Source organism: Calypte anna, chromosome 1, assembly GCF_003957555.1.
Source record: "Calypte anna isolate BGI_N300 chromosome 1, bCalAnn1_v1.p, whole genome shotgun sequence".
Classification (NCBI taxonomy): Eukaryota; Metazoa; Chordata; class Aves; order Apodiformes; family Trochilidae; genus Calypte; species Calypte anna.
The window spans coordinates 71805181-71829589 of NC_044244.1; the positions used below are offsets into that span (position 1 = coordinate 71805181).

The 24409-nt window shown below is 37.7% G+C and overlaps 1 protein-coding gene across 1 annotated transcript in view; it reads right to left on the reverse strand.

The window, feature by feature from the left end:
* Positions 1–11857: 11857 nt before the first annotated feature.
* The window catches only part of EPHA6 (EPH receptor A6), a 448506-nt gene continuing 435954 nt past the window's right edge, over positions 11858–24409 (reverse strand). Inside the window, 3 exon segments of the mRNA XM_030446408.1 lie at positions 11858–11972; positions 14902–15051; positions 17331–17524. Coding sequence (XP_030302268.1) covers positions 11858–11972; positions 14902–15051; positions 17331–17524 — 459 coding nt within the window.

Here is a 24409-nt window from a genome sequence, read left to right on the forward strand (position 1 = left end):
GCTTGAAGAAGTAGTTTTCCTTCACAGAGCTCCACCTATCATTTTGAAAAACTCTTAGCTCATACCATATATGCTGAACACAGCTTTCAGTCTATTGCCTCAGCTCCTGCCCTGGGGAGTGGAAACAGGGGTTTGATAGTGATACAGACAGTTCTTTTTGCTAAAAATTTTAAGTCAAAAAGCTTCCAGTTATAATGTACTTTGCATTAAACTTCAAAGATTTGTAATATTACAAACGTCTATTGTTTGACTTTATATTTTTTATTGTTGTTTTCATTAAAGTTCTGAGGTAAATTGCAATGATTTCATGCTTTCCCTTCACCCAGAAAGCTTTTGAGTAAAAGATGAGATTCCTTTATGAGGACATCATGAGCAATTAATGGAAAAGCAAGTAGTGTAAATTCTGGGTTGAAGCACTTTCTAACAGCTAATGAGATTAGGGGTGTATATTAGGCAACAGAGGGTGTCTTCTACTTTTTATATTAAAATAAGGCCATAACTAAGAACTAGTTCGAAACTGAATAAAACTTAAAGAATGACAAAGGCATTTATGTTACCAAAAGTAAAATGAAATTTTCATTCTTCATTATACACACTATATTCAAATTGACAGTCCTTAGTGAGAAAGCTCTTTCTGTGTAAAATATGCAGGAGGTAATGGATTTTGGGCAGCTGACATTTCCTATTACTCAACATATACTTCTGATCAGTTTTGTACTCCACATATATGTTGTTATGAAATGAAAGGCTAATTATAATATCAAACTTTTTTGAGGTAGAGTCTGATTATTTTATATGGCATTCACTTCTTTGTGCATCACTGTGTATTGCCATGGCATTATTTACATAATATGATCAGTTTTAAAACCCCATTTGTCAATGAGAGTTTTAAAACACTAGAGAGGGAGCTGCGTGCCTCAGTGAACCACCGTAAGGCGGGTTAACAGTACTGCAGAATCTTAACAGCACATTAAAATCTATTTAAAATTCAGATTCCCAGTGTTACTCAAGAAGGTCAGAGGACTCTTGTTTGGCAATTCTAATGTGTACAGTTTTTTTTATGACGCAGTTAACTGTATGTGCATTTAGACAAGGTGTTTATCAGCGCACAAATACTCAGTGGTATGCACAGAAGAGGCCACTGTGATTAAGCATTGTTTTGCTGAAAAAAACCAACACCCTGAAGCATCTCAAGTGTTAGAACATATTGCCGGTCCATCTTTATTAGTACACCACCCTGTGTTAAGCAGCTGGTTTTTCTTTTTTTGCATGGTCATGTATGACAGGCTTCACTGTGTATCATTATATTAGTAACTTAAGGCAAAACAAACACACTATTAACTCAAAAATAACCACCGGTACTGTAACTTTTATTTGCTAATAAATATCTTAATAAACAGGCTTACCCCATTTGTAAGACCTGATAATGCCTCTTAGGAAATCATAGAAAAATAAAATACAATAATAATCCATAACTTGTACTTTGTACAAAAATCTTATTATGTTGCTCAGCAGGTAGCTTTGCCAAACCCCATATTCTTTCTGCAAAGAGATGGCATATGTGATGCAATTCACCTTAAAAACACCCTAATGTTGAGAGCTGAGCATTCTATTACACTATTAACTTGTAGGCATGCCAGCACATGAAAATTTACATGGAACATAGATTATCATAGGAATAGAATAACAATAATTAAAAAAAAAGATAACACCACTTTTCAGTAAATAATAACAACTCCACTTCTAATGTAAATTCCCCTTGGGACTGCAAATGAGTACATTAAGCTTTTGATTTCATGGCTCTTCCTACAACATTGTTATAAACTAGTGAAAAAGCAGAAAGAGAAATGCAGTGGGAACATGAATTGGAGATAGGTTATGTGAAGAAAAGTCATTCTGACTAGTGAGGCAGTCCCAGGGGGAAACCAACCATATCAGCCGTGAAATTTTCAGTCTCTCAGAATGAGCAGATGATGCTTGCTGTGTGCAATGCCACACAAGTTCAGACTGATGAAAATATAACTCAGAGGTACAGTACTAAGGCTGCTTTTCAGTGAGCTGAACGGAGAAGACTGAGTCACAGGTAGTTGTCATCACGCAAGTTATGTCTTGGTAAGAGGAAAAAAAGCAAGGGGAAAACAAATGCTATCAAGGGGTCTTCAAAGAAAAGGCAGTTTTCAGACTACTGGTAAGGATATGAGATCTGTGCTGAGGCCACAGTTTGTTTGCAAAATAGTTTGTGAATGTTATGATCATACTGTTACTTTTGAAGCCATCTACCTTTAAAGTTTTGACATGGCTGCTTGAATATATAATCTAAAGTGTCAGTCATCAAATAATTATTCATATATACACATACATTGATATACTTTATGGCTATGCTAGAACAGCAAACTATGAAGAGCAGTCATATTTATTTTTATACAATCTAATTTCACAGAAGAGACAGATTAAAACCCCTTTTAATTCAGATACGTTCAAAACCAACACACAGAAATAGAGGCTATCCTGAGAAAACATACCAACCACGTTATCTTCCAAGAGAAAATCAAAGCTAATTTTTGGAAGGTAATCAAATATTCTTCTTGCATCTTTTCTGCAAGTGAAAGTAGTTTGTTTCTTTAAAAACAGATGAGAAAATTACAACAATGAAGCAACGCTTTGCTAGAAAATAAACTATTGCCTTTCAGTAAACAGGGTTTCACATGATCTTTCAGATTTATTTTTTTTTTCTAGTTGAACTGCTGATGCAATCCTGAGAAGTGCAGAGTACCTGCTGTTCTTACAGATGTCAGTTGTTCCACACACAAAAAAAGAACAAGCCCTTTGAGTTAGTCTCTGGGTTTTCAGTCACGGCATTGCTGTGCATGACATAACTGATAGCATGAGAGAATTCTTACCTTGCCCTCAACAGAAGCAGACACAAGGCTGGAGGTAAGAGCAACATACATTGAAGTACTGACTGAATACAGTTTCTTCACCAAAGTTAATCAAGAAACAACTTTTAACACTTCTAATCTGAAATAGCCCTCTCTTTTTTAGGGAAGTTGGCAGAAGAAATTGCTGCGAAAGAAATTATATTAGAAATGCTACACTGCAAATCAAAGCTAACTATTTCTTGGGGAGAGGCAGAAAGGGAATTATGGCCGGAAGATTTAAAATGTTTACATGTTTATATGGTAGGAATTTTGGAGTAGGATGGTTTTCTTGAGATAGGGAATTAATGAAAGAGTCCAGTAAACAGAATGACTTATTTTATTTGCTACCATGACTTTCATAGACTAGTAAATCTCAAAATTCAAGCAACAGTGCTCTAGGAGTATGAAACAACTCATTCAAAGAGGAAATAATCAGCTAGAACTGAAGGGGAAATTATATTGCATAATAGCATATGTTTAAGAAAAAAAGAAAGATAGACATTTTTTTTTTTAAGTCCTGTTTGTTTAATGAGGATGGTGGTTTTATCCTGCATTTAAAAACAGCAGTTTAGGGAATTTTTTAGAGGAAAAGGACACCCAAAACCATTTCCATTAGATACTCTATTAGATGTGTAGTTAATTTTTAATACTTCTTCAAACTCAGTGATGCTACTGCATTCCAGATAAAAAAGCAGTGCAGCAACCACCTTTTGTACCCTGTTCAGCTATGCCACGTTGAAGATAATCATACTGTTTTGTCACATCCCTGAGGTAGTAGCAGTCTTTTATGCTCAGTGCCCTCTCTTCTCCCCTGTTAGATGAGGCCATCCATTCCATGCAAATCCTTGATCCAGAATCTGTTTCAGTTTATTGACATTTTTTTATGGATTGAACTGATTTTGGATCATTCTTTGAAATACCAGCTTATATCTCAACCTGAAACTCTCAACAATGACATTAATATTAGAAAAAAGTTTGAGTAATAGATATATTTGAATACCAAGATAGCATGTGTCCTAATAAATGCTGGTTCTCTAACAAGGAGTCAGTCATGAACAGCAGTGAGATGCAAGAAAGGAGAATCTGCTCAGAAAGCTGAGTCCTACACACTGTATATAAAACATGAGGCTTCATTCCACTGTCACTGAAGTGAGTGACAAATTATTGTGAATTCTGGTCACAGCAAGACCATGCTTATTGACACTGAACCATATAAATCCTCACAGTTATATCATTGTCCCAGGAATAACTCTATGAAGAATTTAATTACGGTATTCCAGCAGAATTTGGGACTACCAAGTGTTTCAGAGCAGACTCTTCCTAAGACAAAAAGGGAACTTCCAAAGCAGGCATTTAGTAACTAAAATAACCTGCAGGTTTGAAACATTGCCTGCATGCAGTTTGTCTTTCTTAGCTAATCCTGGTAAGTGGTGGTAAGCAGCTCAGAACATTCACCTCATAAAAATAAAATCCTATTTTGCTTTTCTTTTTTGCCTTTTAGTCATTCTTAAGTAGAGCGCAGACCGAATGACAGAGAATGATCAAGCATTGGAATGGGCTGCCCAGGGAGGTGGTGGATTCTCCATCCCTGGAGATATTTAAAAAGAGACTGGATGTGGCACTCAGTGCCATGGTCTGGTAACTGCAGCGGTAGTGGATCAAGGGTTGGACTTGACCTCTGAGGTCCCTTCCAACCCAGCCAATTCTATGAAAACTGAAAATTCAGTTTGTAAGCCACTCTTGACCTACTAAGCTGTACTCTCAGTTTATTCAGGTTCCTCTCCAAAAGGCCAATATGTCACCAGAAGAAGGATTAATCTTTCGGTTATATAATTGTGTCTACTGGAGGTTCTAATCTAAATCATTATAATTTTACCAGTTTTTTTGCATAAGCTGGACTCTGGAAATCCAGCCACTATATTTTTGCTGCAGAAGAGCCTCAGAGCATTACACGATGGTGATCCTATGAAAATACTCTCTTGACTGCTTAAGTGGGCACTTAATTTTGGATTTAGAAATTAATACTTGGATTCCAGTGCAGATTTTTCCCAAATCTGACTTTTCAGACCCAGATTTCAAAGTTGCTTTCTGTAAAGCCAAGGCCCTAGGCATCCCACAGTTCGTAATACAGAAAGCTAGATTTCTCTTAGATTTGTGATTTTGCAGTCCCAGGGTTTTGGCTTATTGCCTACCACTCAATATACAGGCTGCTGCCTAGCAGTTCCTCGCTGAATTTTGAATAATGAGAAGCATTAGTAGAATATTAAGATTTATTCACAAATTTGTAATCTGCTTTATGATGTGCACATCAGAGATTAATATTACCCAAAATGTGTAGCATTTCCCAAATGAAGAAAAAAGTCATCAATATCTCCTTACATATCAATAATAATATGTGCAGGAGAATCTGTGATAATGTCAATGAATATACTGGACTCCTCAAGGAAACCCTACATGGTACTGAAATTTTTTTAAAAAAATTAAAATACATTATCTCATACTGTCTTACAAATATTTTACAGGGACTTGGATTTGCAAGTCCTTTACACCCAACTCCACTCGTGACAATAGTCCCATTTCTAATCAGCCTCCTTGCACAAGTTAAGCTGCAAAACATGAAACTGTTGACAGATTCAGGAGTTTCTAAGCACTACACAGTACATAAATTACTAATGAGACACACATGTAGTTACCTAGTCCTATTCATCAGATGCTTAGACATAGGTCAAAACTTTGGACAGGAACAAAGAAGAACAGGTGTGAAAACTTCAAAAGATTTTGAGACTGATCTTTTTAATACATTTTTTCCCCCCCCGTATCTTCAGTGTTATGACTTGTCATTTTTCATTCCAGTTTAATCACACAGGTATGAAAAATCAAATAACGTGCTAAGCTTTCCAGGATGAGAGATGTAGCTGGGAAATCTCTTGAGGGAAGAAAGGTAAGAGATACTCATGTAGAATATTTAAAGAAACATATACACAAATAGATCGCAATGAACTGGTGTTACATTATGTTTGTTTCCCTTTTGAAAATTCTGCACATCTTTTTGTACTAAATGCTGACATATTCTTACTTATATTCCCTTGAAAATTTCTCTCATTTTAGCCTCATGCATGTCTATAAATGACTGGCTAAAAGAAAATAATTTACCTACTGTTGAAACATCTTTGGTAACTTCAGTAGAGGGACTCGAACTGTCTATAGCACAGACTAATCTCACCAGAGAAGCTGGCTCATGGGCACCTTGCTTCTTCTTTTTTGATTGCTGATGATGTCTACAATATTTAGGTGTACGAAAAAGAATCAGTAGAAAGGGGTGGAAGGGTCAGCATTAGTTGGCCAGGAAGCTTCCTGTAAGGCAGTTTGAAATGTTTTTTTCTGCCTGTGGAGGAAAAGAGGGTGTCCATTTCCAGATAATCCAAGGAAGTTTGGGAAATACTCTACACATACAGTGCATGCTGCTAAAATTTTTAAAAGCCAATGAAGCAGATCAACCCCATTAGCATTATTGGGACCTAGGTAATTAATTCTGTAGGTTGAAAAATCTCTGACATTATGTTACACATTATGCTTACAATTCTTTATGTACATATAGACAACTATTTAATATCCATAATGTGCTCAACATATCCCGATCCACAATCTAAGGAACTATATACAACTGCAGCACTCATGGAGGAGTAGTGTGCACTACTAAATACAGTATGTGATGCTAGAAGATATTTGTGAGCTTCAAATGCATGGAACTGTCTTATGCAATTCTTTTTTTTTTTTTTGTTAAAGCTCCTTAGCACAACATGGACAGTTCTTCCTTTTGCATCTTATAGTAGGCTTTGGGGATTTTTTTCTTTCCTTTTCAGTGCTCATTCACTTGTCTCTTCAGCAGATTTCAAGATCATGTTAGCTCAGCTCCCTACACCTTTCCCTCACTCTCAAAAATAATAATAGTACCATTATAAAAATAAAACAAAACTTTGCCATTTATTCAGGAAAGATCAATTACAGTTGGCAAATGGGTATTCCTGGAAGAAAACTGTTTGAAGAGCACTATATTCTGTTAATCATGTGCAAATGCCATATGTGAAGAAACTATTTTTAACACTTTTCCTAGAAACTCGATGGAAGACATACTTTCCATTATGACTCTGACTTTTGTTACTCTAAATGATACACAGGAGTGTGTTAGAAGCGAGTCCTCTTCATTCTCTGTGGGACATATTCCAAGAGGACAGACAGCCCATGATGGGGTAGTCTGTGTTCATAGGAGAAATTTGCAGCTGCCAGAATGTGTCCCACAGAACCACTCCATCACGCCTCAGTTTGCAATGTAGTCAGCTGGAATTCAGCAATTGGTCTTCAATACAAGTTAAAGGATGTTTTATGCTGCTTCACCTTGGTGGTTGTTATGGTCCCATGGGGTCATTCTTACAGAAATTGCTGCAGTTCATACTGTCTTACTAGGCACCTCCACAGTCCCAGCTATTCCACACAGTTAATCTCCTCTGCTCCTCTGCATTTGAAACAAGGGTATCTGTACTTCACTTATGACCCACTTTTGGATCCTGTATGAATCTGCATTGAAAAAGAAATTAATGGAGCTCAGTATTAGGCTCATCATTAAAAAAAAAAAAAAAAAAAAAGGGATAGATAATCAGCCTTAAACAACAGCAAAATCACACTATGAGTTCCATACCAGACTAATCTAGCTGGTAACTCATATCATTTTGGGCACAGAATACTTTGTCCAGAGCAACTATTATCTGAAATTAGCGTTGCATGTGCTATTTGCAATTAGATTGCCTTATGCTGAAAAGCCTTGGCCAGTGTGTTAAAGCATAGCACGTGTCTAAGCTTTCATTGAACAGACACTGAATTTAGGTTCATGGGAAGTGAAAAGGGTAACTTTTGCCTAAGAAAATTTTACATAGCTTAGTTCTCTTCCTTTCACATCATGTAGTCTCACTTCTCAGTAATTCCAGTGTGCAAACTTCTCATGAGCAAAATCTACTAAACTTTCTGCTCCTTGTTTAGTTTTAACACCAGCATTATGGACAGTCTTTTTCACAGGTTCAGCAGAAAGACTGAACACCATCAATGCATGAAATTCATCTGACCAAACACAGATGTCTGGATGCAAGCCAGTCATTTTGATCTCTGAATGCAGAGAGACAGGTGCTTCTTTAACCAAATTAATCTATCCCAGAAGTAAATAATTAAATTTGTCAGATGACTCACATCCTATTCAAGGGCCCACTTTTCATTTATTAAAAAAGGGGTCTCAGATGACTAGCTCAAAATCAGACCGCCAAAATCAGGGGAGAAGAATTCCTTCCAGTAGGTTTCAGGGCTCAGATTGACAAGTGGAGATAACTTGAGTAAGGATAATAGATAAGGTTTCTGCGTTATATGGCCACCCCACTTGGCTGCAGGGACATCCAAGTTGCTTGTCAGTCAGTTCCAGAAGCACTGGGGTTGGCACCTGAGGGACAGCTGGGGCAGGGTACTTGTTGGCAAAGACACAGTAACCTCCTCCTGCTGGGTGTTCAAGGCCCTCACTTAAGCTATGTTTTGGAGGCTTAAGTGATACACAAGTAATGTCAGTAATTCAGGGATGGATGTTTTTCTAGATTAGGGACAGTCAGGTCTGTGAGAAGAAAAATTATGATTTTTTTTTTTGGCTAGCACATCATGCACACTTTTTTATGTGTGTATTTATTTTTGTTTTATGTATTTGTTTTATGTATTTTATGTATATTATTGTTTTTATGGATTTGTTTTATGTATTTATTTTTATTTTATGCATTTTGTGTGTATTTATTTTTGTGTGTATTTATTTATTTTCAATAAATACTTTTAGTCAAGAAGCCCTCTGGAATGTGGGCCAGATTCCCAAAAACAGCCTACTATATATCTGTTTAAATTTGCTACTGAAGAAAGTATCCCTGTAACAAAGAAAGTTATTCTAATTTCATATATGCACTTGTGGTCTGTACAGAATTGAGCTTCCATTTGACACATAACACCTGTGGGTTTTTTGGTTGTTTTTAAATTAAAAAATCAGGGGAAAAAACCCCAGCCTACAAGAATAGGCTTAAAATCAGACCAAGAACAAATAAAATATTTCCAAAATGGGAAAATGTAAATTTGATCAAGATAATAATTATTAAAATGTCATATTGTACCACAACAGCAACAACAAATGAAGCCATATAAACCCACAAAATACCGGTTTACATGTTTTAAAAGAAATTTCCTCTTTCAAAAGAATCCCTTGTTCTTTCCTTTCTGGTTACCCAAACTCTTGTTTTTATAAAAATATCTGGGTAATATATTTTAAATAGAAAAAAACCAACAATATTAAAACATCTATTTTCAGCAGCATCATGAATATGGAAAATAATATCCATGAAGTATATCCTGCTTGTGGGCATGTAACACACCACTCTATTCACACTACAAGAAATGAATAAATGTGCAAAGGAGAATTTAAAAGTGCACATGCATGGTTTGGATTAGTTACAAGTAATTTTGAAACCCCATTAACAAACTCATACCCTCTCAGTAATATATTCAATTGTGACAGAGGCTCCTTCCTTAGATGACATACTGTTGGCCATGGAAGCAATAACAGGCAAAATGCATAACAGAATGACAAAGAAAAGAATCAACTTTTAAATCATTCTGTGATTATAGTATTATTAAAAAGGCTACAGGTAAGTATGATTTTCTTTTCATAAGAAAACCTTTACTAAAAAATTATTCTGATATGGAACTTGGGCAGAATTTTTCAACTGGCAGTGACAAAAAGAACAAATGCTTTTTGCCCACTGAAAGCCTGTGCTTCTGTGAAATGTACATTCTTGTGCAGCCCTACTGAGTTCAGTTAGACTACTTATAATGGAAAATTGTAGCTAGAACTGGACTGGTACTGCCTATCTTTAAACAAACTCATCAAATTGGCATTGAAGAACATCAATGAATCCGATTCTTTAGAAAATTTGTTCCTCAGTTAAATCTGTTCTTTAGGGGAAGAAAGGAAAATTTACTTATTTCACTGCTGTTATCCCACTTAAATTAATGCCCTTATTCCAGCATAAAGTGAATCACAACAGTGAATCAGGCCTAGCGTGTCTTACTCTGCTGAACTAGCTAGAAGCATCATCTTTTCTGAGTTATCATCTGTTTTTCCTTCTTAACCACCAGTACACAATAGCAGCCTTTCCCAAGAGTTAGGAAATAACATTTTGATGTACAAGCTGTAAATTAAGCAGTAAATATAGTTATGATTAAAGTAGTTAGTTCATTCTGATATACACATATATTACAGTAATTACCCAAATGCAAGTTTTAATGGAAGAGCTGTAATGCTTGAGTATATGGGAATGCTAAGTAACTCAAACATGCCCTCAGAACTATGTATAAATTGTGAAGAGCATCTGCACCCAGTTTACGTGGGACATGCAGGTGACACCTACAGCATGCAGACATGCGCTCGTGCCCTTGCTCCCAGTAGCGCATATCCCATGCAAAAGTCTGGAAATGTAGCCCAGCACCCCTGTGTAACTTGTCTGAATAAAACATGAGAGCTGTATGTCTTAGAGAGGTAAAAATACTATGTTAGGCCTTTGCAGCCATTTTCTTGCATGTAAATATGGCTATTGAAGAGTTCTAAAGGTAACTGAAAGTCTTTGATGTTGTTCAGATACCTGTACTAAATGAAGATCTAGCCCGTAGTAACTAGAGCTCCATTTCAGCAGAGTCTGCTTTTTACTTCTAAAAGCAGTTAGAAGTAGACTCAAGGCAACATATTATTACACTGCTTTCCTATATCTCCTTTTCTGCCTTTGTACAAGATAACAGAATACCACAGAGTGTAACTTCCAGCATTAGCTGGTGGTTGTACCCCTGCCCTCAACTGGAGGAAGGTATGGCTGGCCTGCTCCCATGGGAATAAGCACATCATCCCATTGATGGCTGGCCCTCTAAGGTCTACTACCACCGGTGGAAATTATGCTTAGTTCAAGCAGCTGAGGCCTGCATTTTTGGAACAGAAAGCCTTCTGAAGTCTATGTGGCCATGAAATACCTGACAACCATGTTTTACACGTGGTTATGGAAACATTACAATCAGTTTTCTAGTGAATAATTGCCACACAGTAGAAGCAAATGCTGAGTATTAAAAACAAGCAAGCAAACAAAAAAGAAGGTCTAGGGTGATGCAGAATCCCAAGAATGAGCAAGTTTTCCAACCTAATCTTAAACTGAAAGCATAAAAAGTGTCAAGTGCTAAAATAATTAAAAACCAAGGACCTTAAGAATTCAGACAGATTTTTCTCTTCCCAATTATTCACACCTTAAAACCATAAAATAATCAGTAATTTCTTCAAACAATACTAATGTTTTGAGGCACCGGCTTGCCAGCATTCAACCTATTATAAAGTAACATAACAGACCCATACACTTGGATTTAGTTAAGAGATAAAATAAATATTCTTGTCAAACTTCTTGATTGCACATTTGGTATTGGAAGTTACATGGTCACAGAACATGAAAGAAGTCAAATACTTTTTGATCTACCAGCAAACTCTAAATACATCAATAAAGAAGCCACACCAGGCCAAATAGATTACTACTTTCAAGTGAGTTCATAAAAGTTTCCCAAATACTGTTATACAAAGTTACACATCCATGCTGAGTTATTCATCAATGTGTAGGAAGAGTCTTGCAGTAGGCCAGGATTTTATTGGCAGATAACTGGCGGAGGAGCTATGCAGTGCTATTAAAAATTCCATTTTGGAAGCATTAACATAGAAGTACTTTTATAATCTGAACAGGAGACTGCATTTCTCGAAGTTGGGAAGAGCAGAAGGGAAGAATGGGTATCTTTTTTCCATTTTAGAAATGTTGAGGCACAAAACACAGTTGCTTCTAGTACTTTCATACATGAAATCCTTTCTCCTGTATGTGCATCATGTGTAACCGCAAAGTCTGTAAACTGCTGACTATTCGTCTCTGGTGTCCAATGAGTACAACTCCAATTCTTCTAACGTCACTGCAAGATAAAAAGTTTTAGCTTGGATGCAAGCATAGTAAAGCCTCACGCACACAAAAGACTATAAATATCTGATGAACTGGTTCTGCTTCAGGACAGTTTACTTTCCTGTTTGGGACGTACAGGAATGCTGCAAGCCTTGAAGTTTTCTGCACCTGTCAATTCCAAATTCATTTGAAGACAGCCATTTAATTAAAAAAAAAAAAAAAAAATTATCTTGTGGTTAGTGGTCTGGTATCTGTTGTGATACAAATGGTAATTTTTTCCAAATCTCAATGAAGAACCTAAGATGTGGGTTCTAATTGTCCACTTTTAGTAATGTGTTAGTAGCAGGTGTTTTCCGCTTACACTTGCAAAGGAATAGAGCTGATAAATTCACTTTTGCAGTCCAGAGGCTGAAATAACAGAGACTATGCTTCTGATGACTCAAGAAATGGTGGCAAGAGCTGTTCTTAAGATCAGAATAACATTGGATCTTCCAGCTTGACCCTGATTTACCTCCCTGTTTCCCATCATTTCATCTAGACCTGCACCCCAGAGAGGGTAGGTCACCCACAGAGCCTCACTCTTTGGCAGGAAAGAAGTCAACAGCCTTTAGCATCCAGCACAACCCACTGCTTTTGTTGTACTCTAAATATCACCAACTGCAATATGCTGAGAGAGATCACAGGGGCACCAAGGGCAGGAAGCTTCAGGTATGCCTTGTCAATTGTGCAAATCCCATGCTGGGACATAGCAGACATTGCCTGTTTAGATACCCCCAAATATTGTTTGTTGATACAGCTACTAAAGGAGCCTGTGGGATGAAGCATGACCTTTATGAATTTCAGATTTGCAGTTTAAGATGCCTGACTGTATTTCCAGATGAAGAACCACTGGGTAGCAGCAACTATTATGTACTTGGGCTTAACATCCACATGGGGGCTGACACACAACACTTAAGAACTATGCAAAAATACTGAGCATCTGAGAAGCTAAAAAGAGAAAGCTAAAAGAATTAACCTTTACAGTGGGGAGTAGTATTGGAGATGCAGGAACAATCCATAGCATTATCAAGGATGGCCTGATAAAACCAAGAAGGAAGGAAGCAAGCCTACAGTAACAGGGATTATTTGAAAAAGGAAGGAATATTTCAAAAAGCTGAAGTGGTATCTAAAGAAAAGAAGTAGAAAGGATGATAACCTTAGGCAACTTATCTGTAAAAGCACAGTAAGGCAGGCTAAAAAAAGAACTTGAGGAGCAATTGGAAAAAGACACCTAACTGTAAAGCTCATTATAAAGGTTTTTGCAAGCTCACTGGTGTTCAAGATACTGGCCAGAGAGTCTACAGAGTCTAATGGTGATTTGGGTATAAAAGATCACTGAAAGACTGGCCAATGGCACATGATTAAACCAGTTCTTTTAATTGATATTATCTCTGGAAGAAACTGAAATGACTCCCATGCCAGAAGTTTAATGGACTACTTGCCAGAGGATGTCTGAAGTGACTGCAGGAGAGGTTACAGGACAAGCTGAAAATCCAAGCAACAATCCATCTCTAGAACAAGACTATATTTACGCAAGAGTTTTAAGAGTTCAAGGATGAAGTAGTGGAATTAGTAACAGGAATGTGAGAGAGGGAGGTTTCAGCTCTGTTCCTCTTGCTTAAGATTTCCTTGGTGCTGGAGACATCAAGAGTGGTGCCAAGCAAAATAAGTTTCCAGGGGAAAGCTGGACAACTACAGGCCTGTGAGCCTGAAATCATCACAAGGCATAATGGAAACTACAGTTCGGAATTATTGAGTACAGTACAGAATTATTGAGTGCTTAGATAAATGACCTGCTTGAATCACTATGACTTTTGCAAAGGGAAGTCATATTTTATAATTCTTTTTTTTTCAAATGGAGGACTCAACATACATATGGATGAAGGCAATTGGATTTCCAAAAGCTTTGAAGATTCCTCATCAAAGCTTTATAAGGAAAATAAGGAGGTACAGCATAAGAAGTTCTTTGCATGGCTAAGGCACTGGTTCAAAGACAGAAAATTCAAAGTTGTCAGGTGTTCCAATGTACTCGTTGATGGAAACCTACAAGAACCTACTCTGGGATGATGTCAAACATTACTGTTCAACAAATCAGTAAACGGTCTGGAAAAAACAGGTGAACACAGAAATGAAAAAGTCAGTTGTTGAAACTAAATTGTTCAGGGCAGTAAGGGAAAGGGCTACCTATGAAGAATTTTAGAAGGATCTCATAAAACAAAGTGACTATGCCATACAGCAGCAGATGAAATTCAATGTAGGTGAACGTAAAGTCATACACATGGAAGAAAACCAGTTGTAACTTCACATGTAAAATGACTAAGTCTTAATTGACCATTACAATTATTAATGCAGAGTGTCTTCATCAAATAAAAGATTAGGAATTAAAGGCAAGGGAATACATAACAAAATAGATCACATCATTATAGCTTGCCCAAACAGTTATATAATGGGTGTAATGTTTTAAAATGTTTTAAACATGTTTAAAAATGTTTTAAAAAAATGATTGAGGGGAGTCAGAGATGTTTGAGCAAGGGCAGCAAGCTGTGGAACAACTTCCTCATTAGGACTGATATGGGCTTGAAGATTTTCACAGCAAAGTAAAAAAAGACTTTTGCCAATTAGTTCAGTGGTCCAGACAAGAAACAATTCCCCAAGAAACATTTAAGGATGTTGTCTGCTTGATCTTTGGCTACGTTTGGTGTGGTGACAGAATGAAACTGTCACTTCTGGGTCGCTTACATCTTTCTCCTGCATCATTTTGGTAAAAAACTATGCCTTTTATTAGCTTAGGAATGAAAAGAAACAAAAGAGCTATTCTATACATCACAATAATTGTGTCACTGCAGCATCCAAAGAAATTCAGATTGATTAATCACTGTAGGGATAAGAGATTACATACTTACTCAATACTCATTCTTGAAACCATATCCAAAGTTGTGAAACCTGCCGCCATGAAGTTATTTTTATACTGACCCATTTTTATGGAGTCCAGCCAGTCACTGACTGAAACAAACAAAGGATATTCTGGAACTTCACCAGGTGAATCTGGCATTCTGTTAAAACAAAATGCAAAGGTTAGTGAAGCAACACAAAATACTACTACTACTCCAAATACTCTCATAGACTTTATTTTTTTGAAAAGGCAGAAGGCATGAGAGGGGAGCTTGCGCTGAAAAAGTCAGATCTTAACTGCAGATGTCTCTAACCCATTGTCTAAAACTTGAAAGTCATGTCAGTCTGCCAAGTTGCACTGTTAAAACAATACTTTTTTTTTGTTAAAGCCCTGCAGCAGCTTTGTAACAAACCAAGGAATGGACCCCTCCCACTGCTCTTATTTTTGTTCCCACAGGGTGTTTCTTTACAGATCATAGGTGTTCAGAATGATAATGATTTGTAAATACAGCTGTCAAAGTAGAGGACAAACAAAATTTAATGAGATACAGTGATTTTTACATTTGTCTATGAAAAAACCCACTTAAAGGCTCCTTGTTGCTAATCATTATGCAATGGAAACACTTTGATTAATGTTCAAAACCTAAAACTAGTGAAGGCACTAGTTTAGACATATTTCTTTCAGTTCTTTTATCTAATAATAGCACAACTGATACAGAAAAAAGATTCCAATTTTTCAGCATATATTTCTAGTCTTCTGTTGTGTATCACACTGGCAAGGGCTCAGAACTTCCACTGACTTCGTACATTTTGTGTAAAGAAACCATAGGAACAGAATATAGAAAAAGCACACTGCTGTTTATAAAAGCTTCATGATAGCCCTTAGCAGAAAGATCAAATTTATTTAGAATGAAAATTCAAACAGCAAAAGTAGCTAACATTAACTGATGGAACAGGACTTACATATAAGGTAGGAAGAAACATACCCTAGGTAGGAAGAAACATACCCTAGTATCTCAACATACAGAGTTTCAACCATACATATTTTAATACATTTAACACACTGATATTCATTCATGTTATCAAAATGATAGAGAAAGTGAAGGACAGGGGGACACTGTTGAGTCCAAACCTCAATTAAAGACCTACCAAGGTCTTTACTAAACTGAATTCCTATATGATTATGCAATTCTATACAATAACTGCTGACCTAGTAAGTTAACAGTAACACAACAGTAATTCAGACTGACTGCATCAAGCATTTCCAAATGAATGGAAAAACCTTTCCAAGCAGGGAAGAGCAGTAAGAGCCCTACTGCAAGAGAAAAAAAAAAAAAAGACAAATATTTATATCTTAAATAACGTTTCAAAATATGAATAGGTAAAAATACATTACTCCAATGGTAAGTAAAGTGGCTCCTGTATAGGTAGCAAGTCATGTATATATTTACATGCACATACCCACAGAGGCCACTAACTAGTGAATGAGCAATAAATGCTGTAAGTCCCTCACATTTGTGGTAGATAAAATGGCTGTAGCCCCAACTCCAGGTTTTCCTAGTAAACTCCTCATTCAGCCTTTCCCACAGCAAGATACCAACCTGTCATTGCCTTGTTTCTCAGTCTGTTTCCAAACCATGTAAAAACCCCTGTTAACCCACTGAGGTTCTCAGCAAGACTCACTCAGACCTTGAGAACCCCTTATAAGCCCAGGGGAGACCTATGAAAGCACCTTTATCTTGAGGTGAATTTCAGATATTGAATAGAGTGAGGCCACCTGGGCCTTCACTAATTTCAGCTGATAACCAAAGGAAGCTTGGATCAATCAGCCTACAAAATTTGATGAATTCTTCCACCCAAATCTTGTTTCTCCTGTGGTTGCATTGAGTTCTCAAATATTATTAATATAAAAAACTTTGGGCAACACCATTAAGAATATGTTGGGGAATGGTAATAGCATAACCTCCTATTTAGTAACTGTTGCCATTTTTTTCTGTAGATAAACAAAGATTTAAGAAGTAAAGACACAACTACTTTCTGCAGGAAATGCTCCAAGCAGTTCAGAAATTGCTTGAGTACTGTCAGATGGAAAAACAGCCTGTTAAATAGAGAAAAAAAAACATACAAAGAGAAAACAAGCACATAGGAGAAGCACAAAAAAATTAACAGATTCACAAAGATTAAAGATTGACAGTGCACAAAGAGAACTCAAAATAGAGAAAAATGCCTAATATAATCTGCATGACTTGAGAAAATAAGTCTTTACACAAGTTTATTAACTGTAAAGCAAACCTTAAAAGGGACTTGAAGTTATTTGAACCTTCCTAACTTTGTGAGTTCAGAACTTTGCAGCTCTTTCCCACCCCTACTTATTATCCTAAAACATCTAATTACAGCCTCTATGCACAATAATAAAACAAAAAGTACCAAAAAGTCTTACACAAGTATGTCCTCCACCAGGGTATGAAGGGCGCTTGGATTGCGGATCAGTTTGTCTAGGAAGCAGACAATGTCACTAAATTTTGGGCGGTGGTTCCTCTCCTTTTGCCAGCAGTGAAGCATTAGTTGATGAAGAGAAGCTGGGCATCCCATGGGAGCTGGAAGCCTGTAGCCTTCTTCAATAGACAGTATAACCTAAAAAAATACATTGCATATGGTTACCGGGCATTGGACTTCAATGTTAAAAGGACATTGTAAAGTTGACAATTAGAAACCTCACTTTATGGCTTGCTGGGGCTTCAGTCAGGGAATTGGGGCTGGCAGGAATGTGGCCAGAGGTGATGTGAAGTATTTTGTGGGCATATGAAACACAGCAGGCACTTTCAGGCTCTCCAGCTATCCTACTGAAACAGCCAAGGAAGGAGGAGGAGAGGAAAGAACTAAACAGTGTCACTATTTTTTTTATGTGCCTGCAGATTGATGTTGTATCAAATGGAGCAGAGGGCAACCTAGACCTCTTTTTGCCACTGCATACCAGGATGCTCTAATAGAATCACAGCATGTTAGGATGGAAGGGACCTCAAGGATCATCTGGTCCATCCTTCTAGTATTATTGGTCATATGAGATGTCTCAGCATCCCATTGAGGTGAGACTTTAAACTTTCCAAAGTAGGGGAATCCACCACTTCCCCTGGGAGACCATTCCAATGTCTGACTGTCCACATAGTAAAAAATTTTCCTCTTGTGTTCAGATGGAATCTCCCCAGGAGCAACTTGTGTCCATTGCCCCTCATCTTGTCCATGTGACTCCTTGTAAATAGGGAGTCACCATCTTCTTTGTAGTTGCTCTTTAAGAACTGGAATATTGTAATAAAGTCTCTCCTGAGCCTTCTCTTCTCAGGGCTGATCAGACCCAGTCTTCTCAGCTTCTCCTTATACAGCAGGTGCTCCAGTCCTCTGATCATCCTTGTGACTCTTCTCTGGACCCTCTCCAGCCTGTCCACATCCATTTTGTACAGTGGGGACCAAAATCGGATGCAACACTCCAGGTGTGGTCTGACAAGTGCTGAGTAGAGCAGGATGATGACTTCTTTGTCTTTGCTGGTGCTGATGCCCTTGTTGCTGCAGTCCAGCATCCTTTTGGCTTTCTTTGCAGCTGCTGCACACTGCTTGCTTATGTTGAGCCTGCTGTCCACTAAGACCCCCAGGTCCCTTTCCAGGAGGCTGCTCTCTAGCCTAGTGGATCTCAGTCTGAGCTGCATTCCTGGGTTCCCAGGTGCAAGACCTTGCACTTATCTACATTGAACTTAATAAAGCTCCTATTATCCCAGTTAGCACAAACCACTTGCCCAGGCCCTTCTGAGTCAGTTTCTCCAGGAGGAGGCTGTGGGGTACTGTATCAAAGGCCTCAGAAAAGCCCAGGTAGACAATGTCTATCACTTGCCCTGCATCAGCCGAGCAGGTTACTTTGTCATAGAAGGTGATGAGGTTTGTTAGGTATGATTTGTCCCCAGTAAATCCATGTTGACTTTTCCCAATCATATTAACTGACCTGTGATAGTGCCCAAGAGGATTTTCTCCATGACTTTCCCAGGGCTAATAGGCTATAAGTGAGGCTAATAGGTCTATAATTGCCTGGATCCTCCTTGGAACCCTTCCTAATGATGAGGGTGACGTTAGCCTTCCTCCAGTCTTCAGGGACATCTCCCAATCTTCACAACTTCTCAAAGATTATGGAGAGTGGCTTCACAACAACATTGGCCAGCTCTCTCAACACTCTGGGTTGGATGGCATCTGGACTCATTGCTTTGTACAGGTCAAGCTCCTGTAACAGCTGATACACCAACTCTTACTTCACTGATGGTGGGTCAGTGTCTGCTTCAGCTTGAACTTTTGTTCCTATGTCCTGGGACCTAGCAGCACTGCTAAAGACAGAGGTAAAAAGGTGTTGAGAACCAACGCTTTTTCAGCATTGTTGGCGACTAGGTCACCTCTCCTATTTCATAGTGGGACAATATTATTCTTCTGTTTCTGCTTGCTGTTAATATTTCTAAAGAATCCTTTCTTGAAGGGTTTGATGTCTCTGGCCAAATTTAGCTCAAGCTGAGCTTTGGCTTTCGTAAGTGCTTCTCTGCATACCCTGGTAATGGCCTTGTAATATTCAACTGGTAATGTTCCACATTTTAGCCTGGTAAATTTTGGTTTTGCTTCTGATCAGACCCTGAAGCTCACAGTTAAGCCATGGGGGTCGCTTGCTCTCCTACTTCCCTGGCCTTTAGACTTTTTTTTTTTTGTTAACCAACTGGTTTCAGTTTACTAGAAGAATGTTCTTGAAAAACTCCAAACACTCACTAGCTGCTTTACCCTCCATGGAAACTTCCCTTCCAGCTGAGCTCTGAGCGAGCTGAAGTTTGCTCTTCTAAATCCTTTGTTCTGGAAGTAACCTTCATTGTGTTCAGCAGTATCCCAAACTCCACAACACTGTGTTCACTGCAGCCAAGTCTGTCACTAACTGTCATGCTGCAGGCTTTCTTGGTTAGTAAGTCCAGCTGTGCCCCATTCCTGGTTGGCACATCCAACATTTGTGTGAGGAAGCAGTCTTCTACACATTCCAGGAATTTGACCTATTTCAGGTGAGCTGCAGTGTTCTTCCAACAAATGTCTGGGTAGTTACAGTCTCCCATAAGACTAGGTTTTGTTGACCTGAAGCTTGATCCAAGTATCGCTTCATTGGTGACATCTTAGTTTGAGGTCAGTAGCAGATGCCTGCTGTAAGGTCACCCTTGGAGAAAAGCCCTCTGATTTTGACCCAGAGGCATTCAATAGAGCTACCACAATTCCATAGCTGACTTCTATATATTCAAGATTTTCCATAACATAAGAGTGTGACTCCTCCACCTCTTCCCCCCTGCCTGTCTTTACAGATCAGCCTATAGCCTTCTATCACAATTCTCCAGTTGTGTGAAAAATCACATTTGATGAAAGTTGAAGGGATGCTTGCTTTTAGTAACATTAAAATTTCATTATGAAAAAACATTGCCTGAAAAGGACATGAGCAGCCCTATGTGAATGGAGGTAGCAAAAGTAGGTAAGGTCCATTAAAAGCGAGCTGGATTCATTCTGTGTAGGATTTAAAAAGCAAGAGGAAAGGTTATTAGGCTCTGCAATGACTGATAGTATTAGTAGAGATTATGATAGAAATGACAGAATTTCTTGTATATAGAAGAATGGAAAGATAATAAGTGGTTGATCAAAAACAAAGCTAGGAAAAAGAGCAGCCCTAACACACACAGATAATACTTAACATACAAATCCAACCCGTGATATATGTTCTCCAAAGTACAAATGACTGTACACAGCATAACACACTGCACTTATGAGAAATGTACCTACTGCATTTATATCCACTCTACTTTAAGGAGACATTCATCCTTTTCACACAGATGTATGTACATACTGCAGACATACTAATGCAGCTGGAAGGGGGTACATTAAACTGTTTACTGCAAATGTTTTTTAGCACTAGGTGTAGCTTCAATATATTAAATCTTATTATCCTGGAATGTATCCTCATTGTCTTTTTGAATTTTGAATTAATGTTGTCTGCTCTGTTTAGGAATGCCTAATGCTTATTCTGCAAGCATTATGCAAATAAATAATCATAATGAAGCTATATCAGGACCTTAGCTCCCCTTTATGGCATGGTAGTCAATGAAATAAGACTCTTATCTGGGTGTATGAGTTTTATAAAATGAGGTGACTTGGTCCTACAGCATATAGCCCTCTGCTATCCTGGCAAAAGGTGTATGAATGAAAAGCAAGGGGTTGTATGGCAGCAGGGAATTGGATTAGCACGGGGTAAGTGTCAGAGCCATTGGCAACAGCTCTGGGAAATACAGGCTAGTCCAAAGGCAGCATTACTTGCCACAGGGATCTATAGCTCTGTGATGATTATCAGGTCCCGTATGTGCAGAAAAGACTGTCCGTGTACATAGAGAGGTGACATCCAGCAGTAAATGATATGTCAGCATGATAATCCTTCCACCTGCCTTTCTGGCTACTTCTTTGTCTCCCTGCAACTTACTTCAGTGGTCCAAAGTCCAGGCTGCTGAAATGGCTGCTACAGGAAAAAGGCCCATCAGCTTGTCAAAGCAATATTTCCTTCAAAGCCTTGCCTCCTAATGATGAATATGCCCCCCAGATTGCTCCTGTTACAGACTCAGGATGGGTGAAATTCAGCCCCACATGCATGAAATTTTATTCACAAAACTGTCAGAACTCACGTATCTCAAGCAGCTGTTCCAAAGTGGCTTCATAAAACATTGGTACTTGTTACAGTGTGGGGTACAGCTTAGTTGACACTCATTACTGAAGAGGCAATTTTTAATGGCCCAGAAATGCAGATATCATAGTCTTTACATTTATCTGTAGCTGTTGCAGATGATGAATTTCTGAAATGTATCTTGTTCTTAAGGCTAAGGGAAAGCTTCTCTACTTTTATGAGTCATATAGCACTTGCTCAGGGCAACAATAGAAAGCTGATGAGGCTTTTCTGAAATGAAATATTCAGAAAAAACCAAAAGCAACCACAGTTTTCCAGACATTATATTTTCTTTGACATGTTTTATTTTACCGTATCATTGGAAAGGAAGTTACAGTGCATTTTGCTTCTTCTCATTTTCAAAAGGAACATTTCATGAAGAGAAATGCCAGCTGGTACTAGAATAATTATAATTCTTTATTAATACCAGCACATTTTAAAAATAAACGACAAATATTGCCTCTTTAGTATCCCTTGTGAATCAAGTATTATTTTTAGAGTCTAAGAAGCGAGAGTAAAGATATCATAAGTGCCTAATACCGCAATGGGAATCAAATCTCAAAGGAAGAATTAGAGCTTTCTAGTTCCTTAATATTTATTTAAGCTCCCTCTTTGCTACTTGCACAGCACCTCTTTCTGAACAGAGGAATTAATATCCTCATACCTGAAAGGGATGAAGTATTATATTATATAGTATGTAAAGATTATACATCTTTTAAATGCCTTTTTCCTTGATGGTTTAAAGGGTGAGGAAGCACCACATTCATCATGACAGGGTCTAAATATCTGTTTCAACAAGGACAGAGCAAGAGCTCTAGGAATAAGCAAAATGGCAAATCCATGTCCCACATATTTCAACTTGGAAGAATAGGAACATTAGCTTATTTTTCTGTAGATATAAACTCCTGAGTCTGCTCACAAAGTCTGATAACTGCTCTCTAGTTCTGGTTTTGTGACAAGCACTCAATGAGATGCAAATATTCTGTGCTGCCATCAGACACTGAAAGAGGCTGTAAAGGTTTCTTTTCAGAGATGAAAATGTTTAACACTTACTAGAAGGTCTTGTGGGTCAGCATTAGGGTGACTTAAATGTGCAGGGTGCATTTTTACAAGTAATGGTTTTTAGCAGGTGAGAATATAAACTATAAGGGAAAGGCAACATTTTGTACAGATAACAGAGCTAATTATTGCCATGCTTTTTAATACTTAGGCTTTAATATTTATAAAGGGGGGGCATTCTTTTTATGTATTTTTGTACACAGATGATATTAAACACTGGAGCCTGTTAAATACATTTTATCATTTGTTCTTGATGTTAGATGCATCTGTAAAAGTTGTAAACAGAGTTAATACCAATAAATATTGGTATTTATTTTATTGGTGGTATGACACCAAAATTACATGAAAAGTATTTTTTTCTTCATAAGAGTTCTGCATATTTAGTTTCAAAATAATTTGAATTTGGCAAAAAAGGCATCTGAAAATTAAGCTGTAATCTTTCTGATAGTTTCATTATTAACAGTAACAGATTTCTGCTTTTGAAAGTTAACTGACAGATTTTTTAATGAGACTGAGACAGAAGAAAGTCCAGAGGGATGTTGTCCCTGTGTCCTCCTGACATCTGAAAAATCTACCAAGGGGGGAGAGGCAGCTGCTCATGCCTTGTGGTATGGAGCCAATCTCAAGTGCCTGCTGTTTTGATATCTATGGGATGGAGAACTGAGGGTAAGTTCTTTTTTCTATGACAAGAAAGTTTCATAACAATAAGGACTTATATTCTGTTTGCTAGAGAAGTTTTCATATTTTATATTTATTACAATCTGTTAATTTATTTTTTTTTTTAATACTGCAGTTCTCCTGCATGCACTGATTTATGCAGCAGCCTCTAACAGGTGTCCCAGTAGACTTCACTCACAGCTGTTCTACAAACCAAATGCGTGGAATATAAATCTTCCTTTCCTCATATGAGCATTAGCAAGCCAGGCTCTTAGCACAATCTGTTCATCAGTACACAAGTTTCCTTGGAAATTTCAATATCTTAGGTAATGTTTATTAATTAAGCAATAAGACATGACAGACTGTGCAGCAGCCCTAATTAATGGACACCTCTGGTGGCTGCCACACATCTAAGAAGTGCATTAATCAGCACAAACACAGGTCTGGAGTGACTTACTGCAATAATAAAATGGTTATTTACTTAAACAAAAGCATTTTTCAAAGTTAATAACATTTTTAAACCTCTACATTATACCATGTACAGTATTAAAAAATTTATGTGAGACATTTTCAAACTAAGTTACCTAAAGTTCAGCTTCCAAATCCCTACTTAGAATATAAATAGAGGACTCTAGTTTTGAGAGGTGTTGGCTCTCTCTGGCTTCCAGTGATCTGATGAGTATGTGCAAACAATTGTAGTCACTGAAGGTCAGACTGAGTTTATTTCTGTGACAGGTATCACTTTAATGCTCTGCAGTCAGCTCAGATTCCATGCTACCTGTTCTGGCTCCTTGTTATTTGGTTGCTGTGGCTGAGGGGTTCAACAGGAGACCCTTGGAAGACTTAGCTCAGCCCTTCTGTTCATCTGACTGAAGATGAATTCACATGGCAAATGGGAACCACAGCAGACAACACTGACCCAGCTCTATGGAGTTTATACTTGGAAAACTTTTGGTGCTTTACAAAAAGCCACTTAATTCCATAAATATATTAATGCTACCTAGATTAAGAGTTTTAATCATAACAAAACACAGAAGTACTGT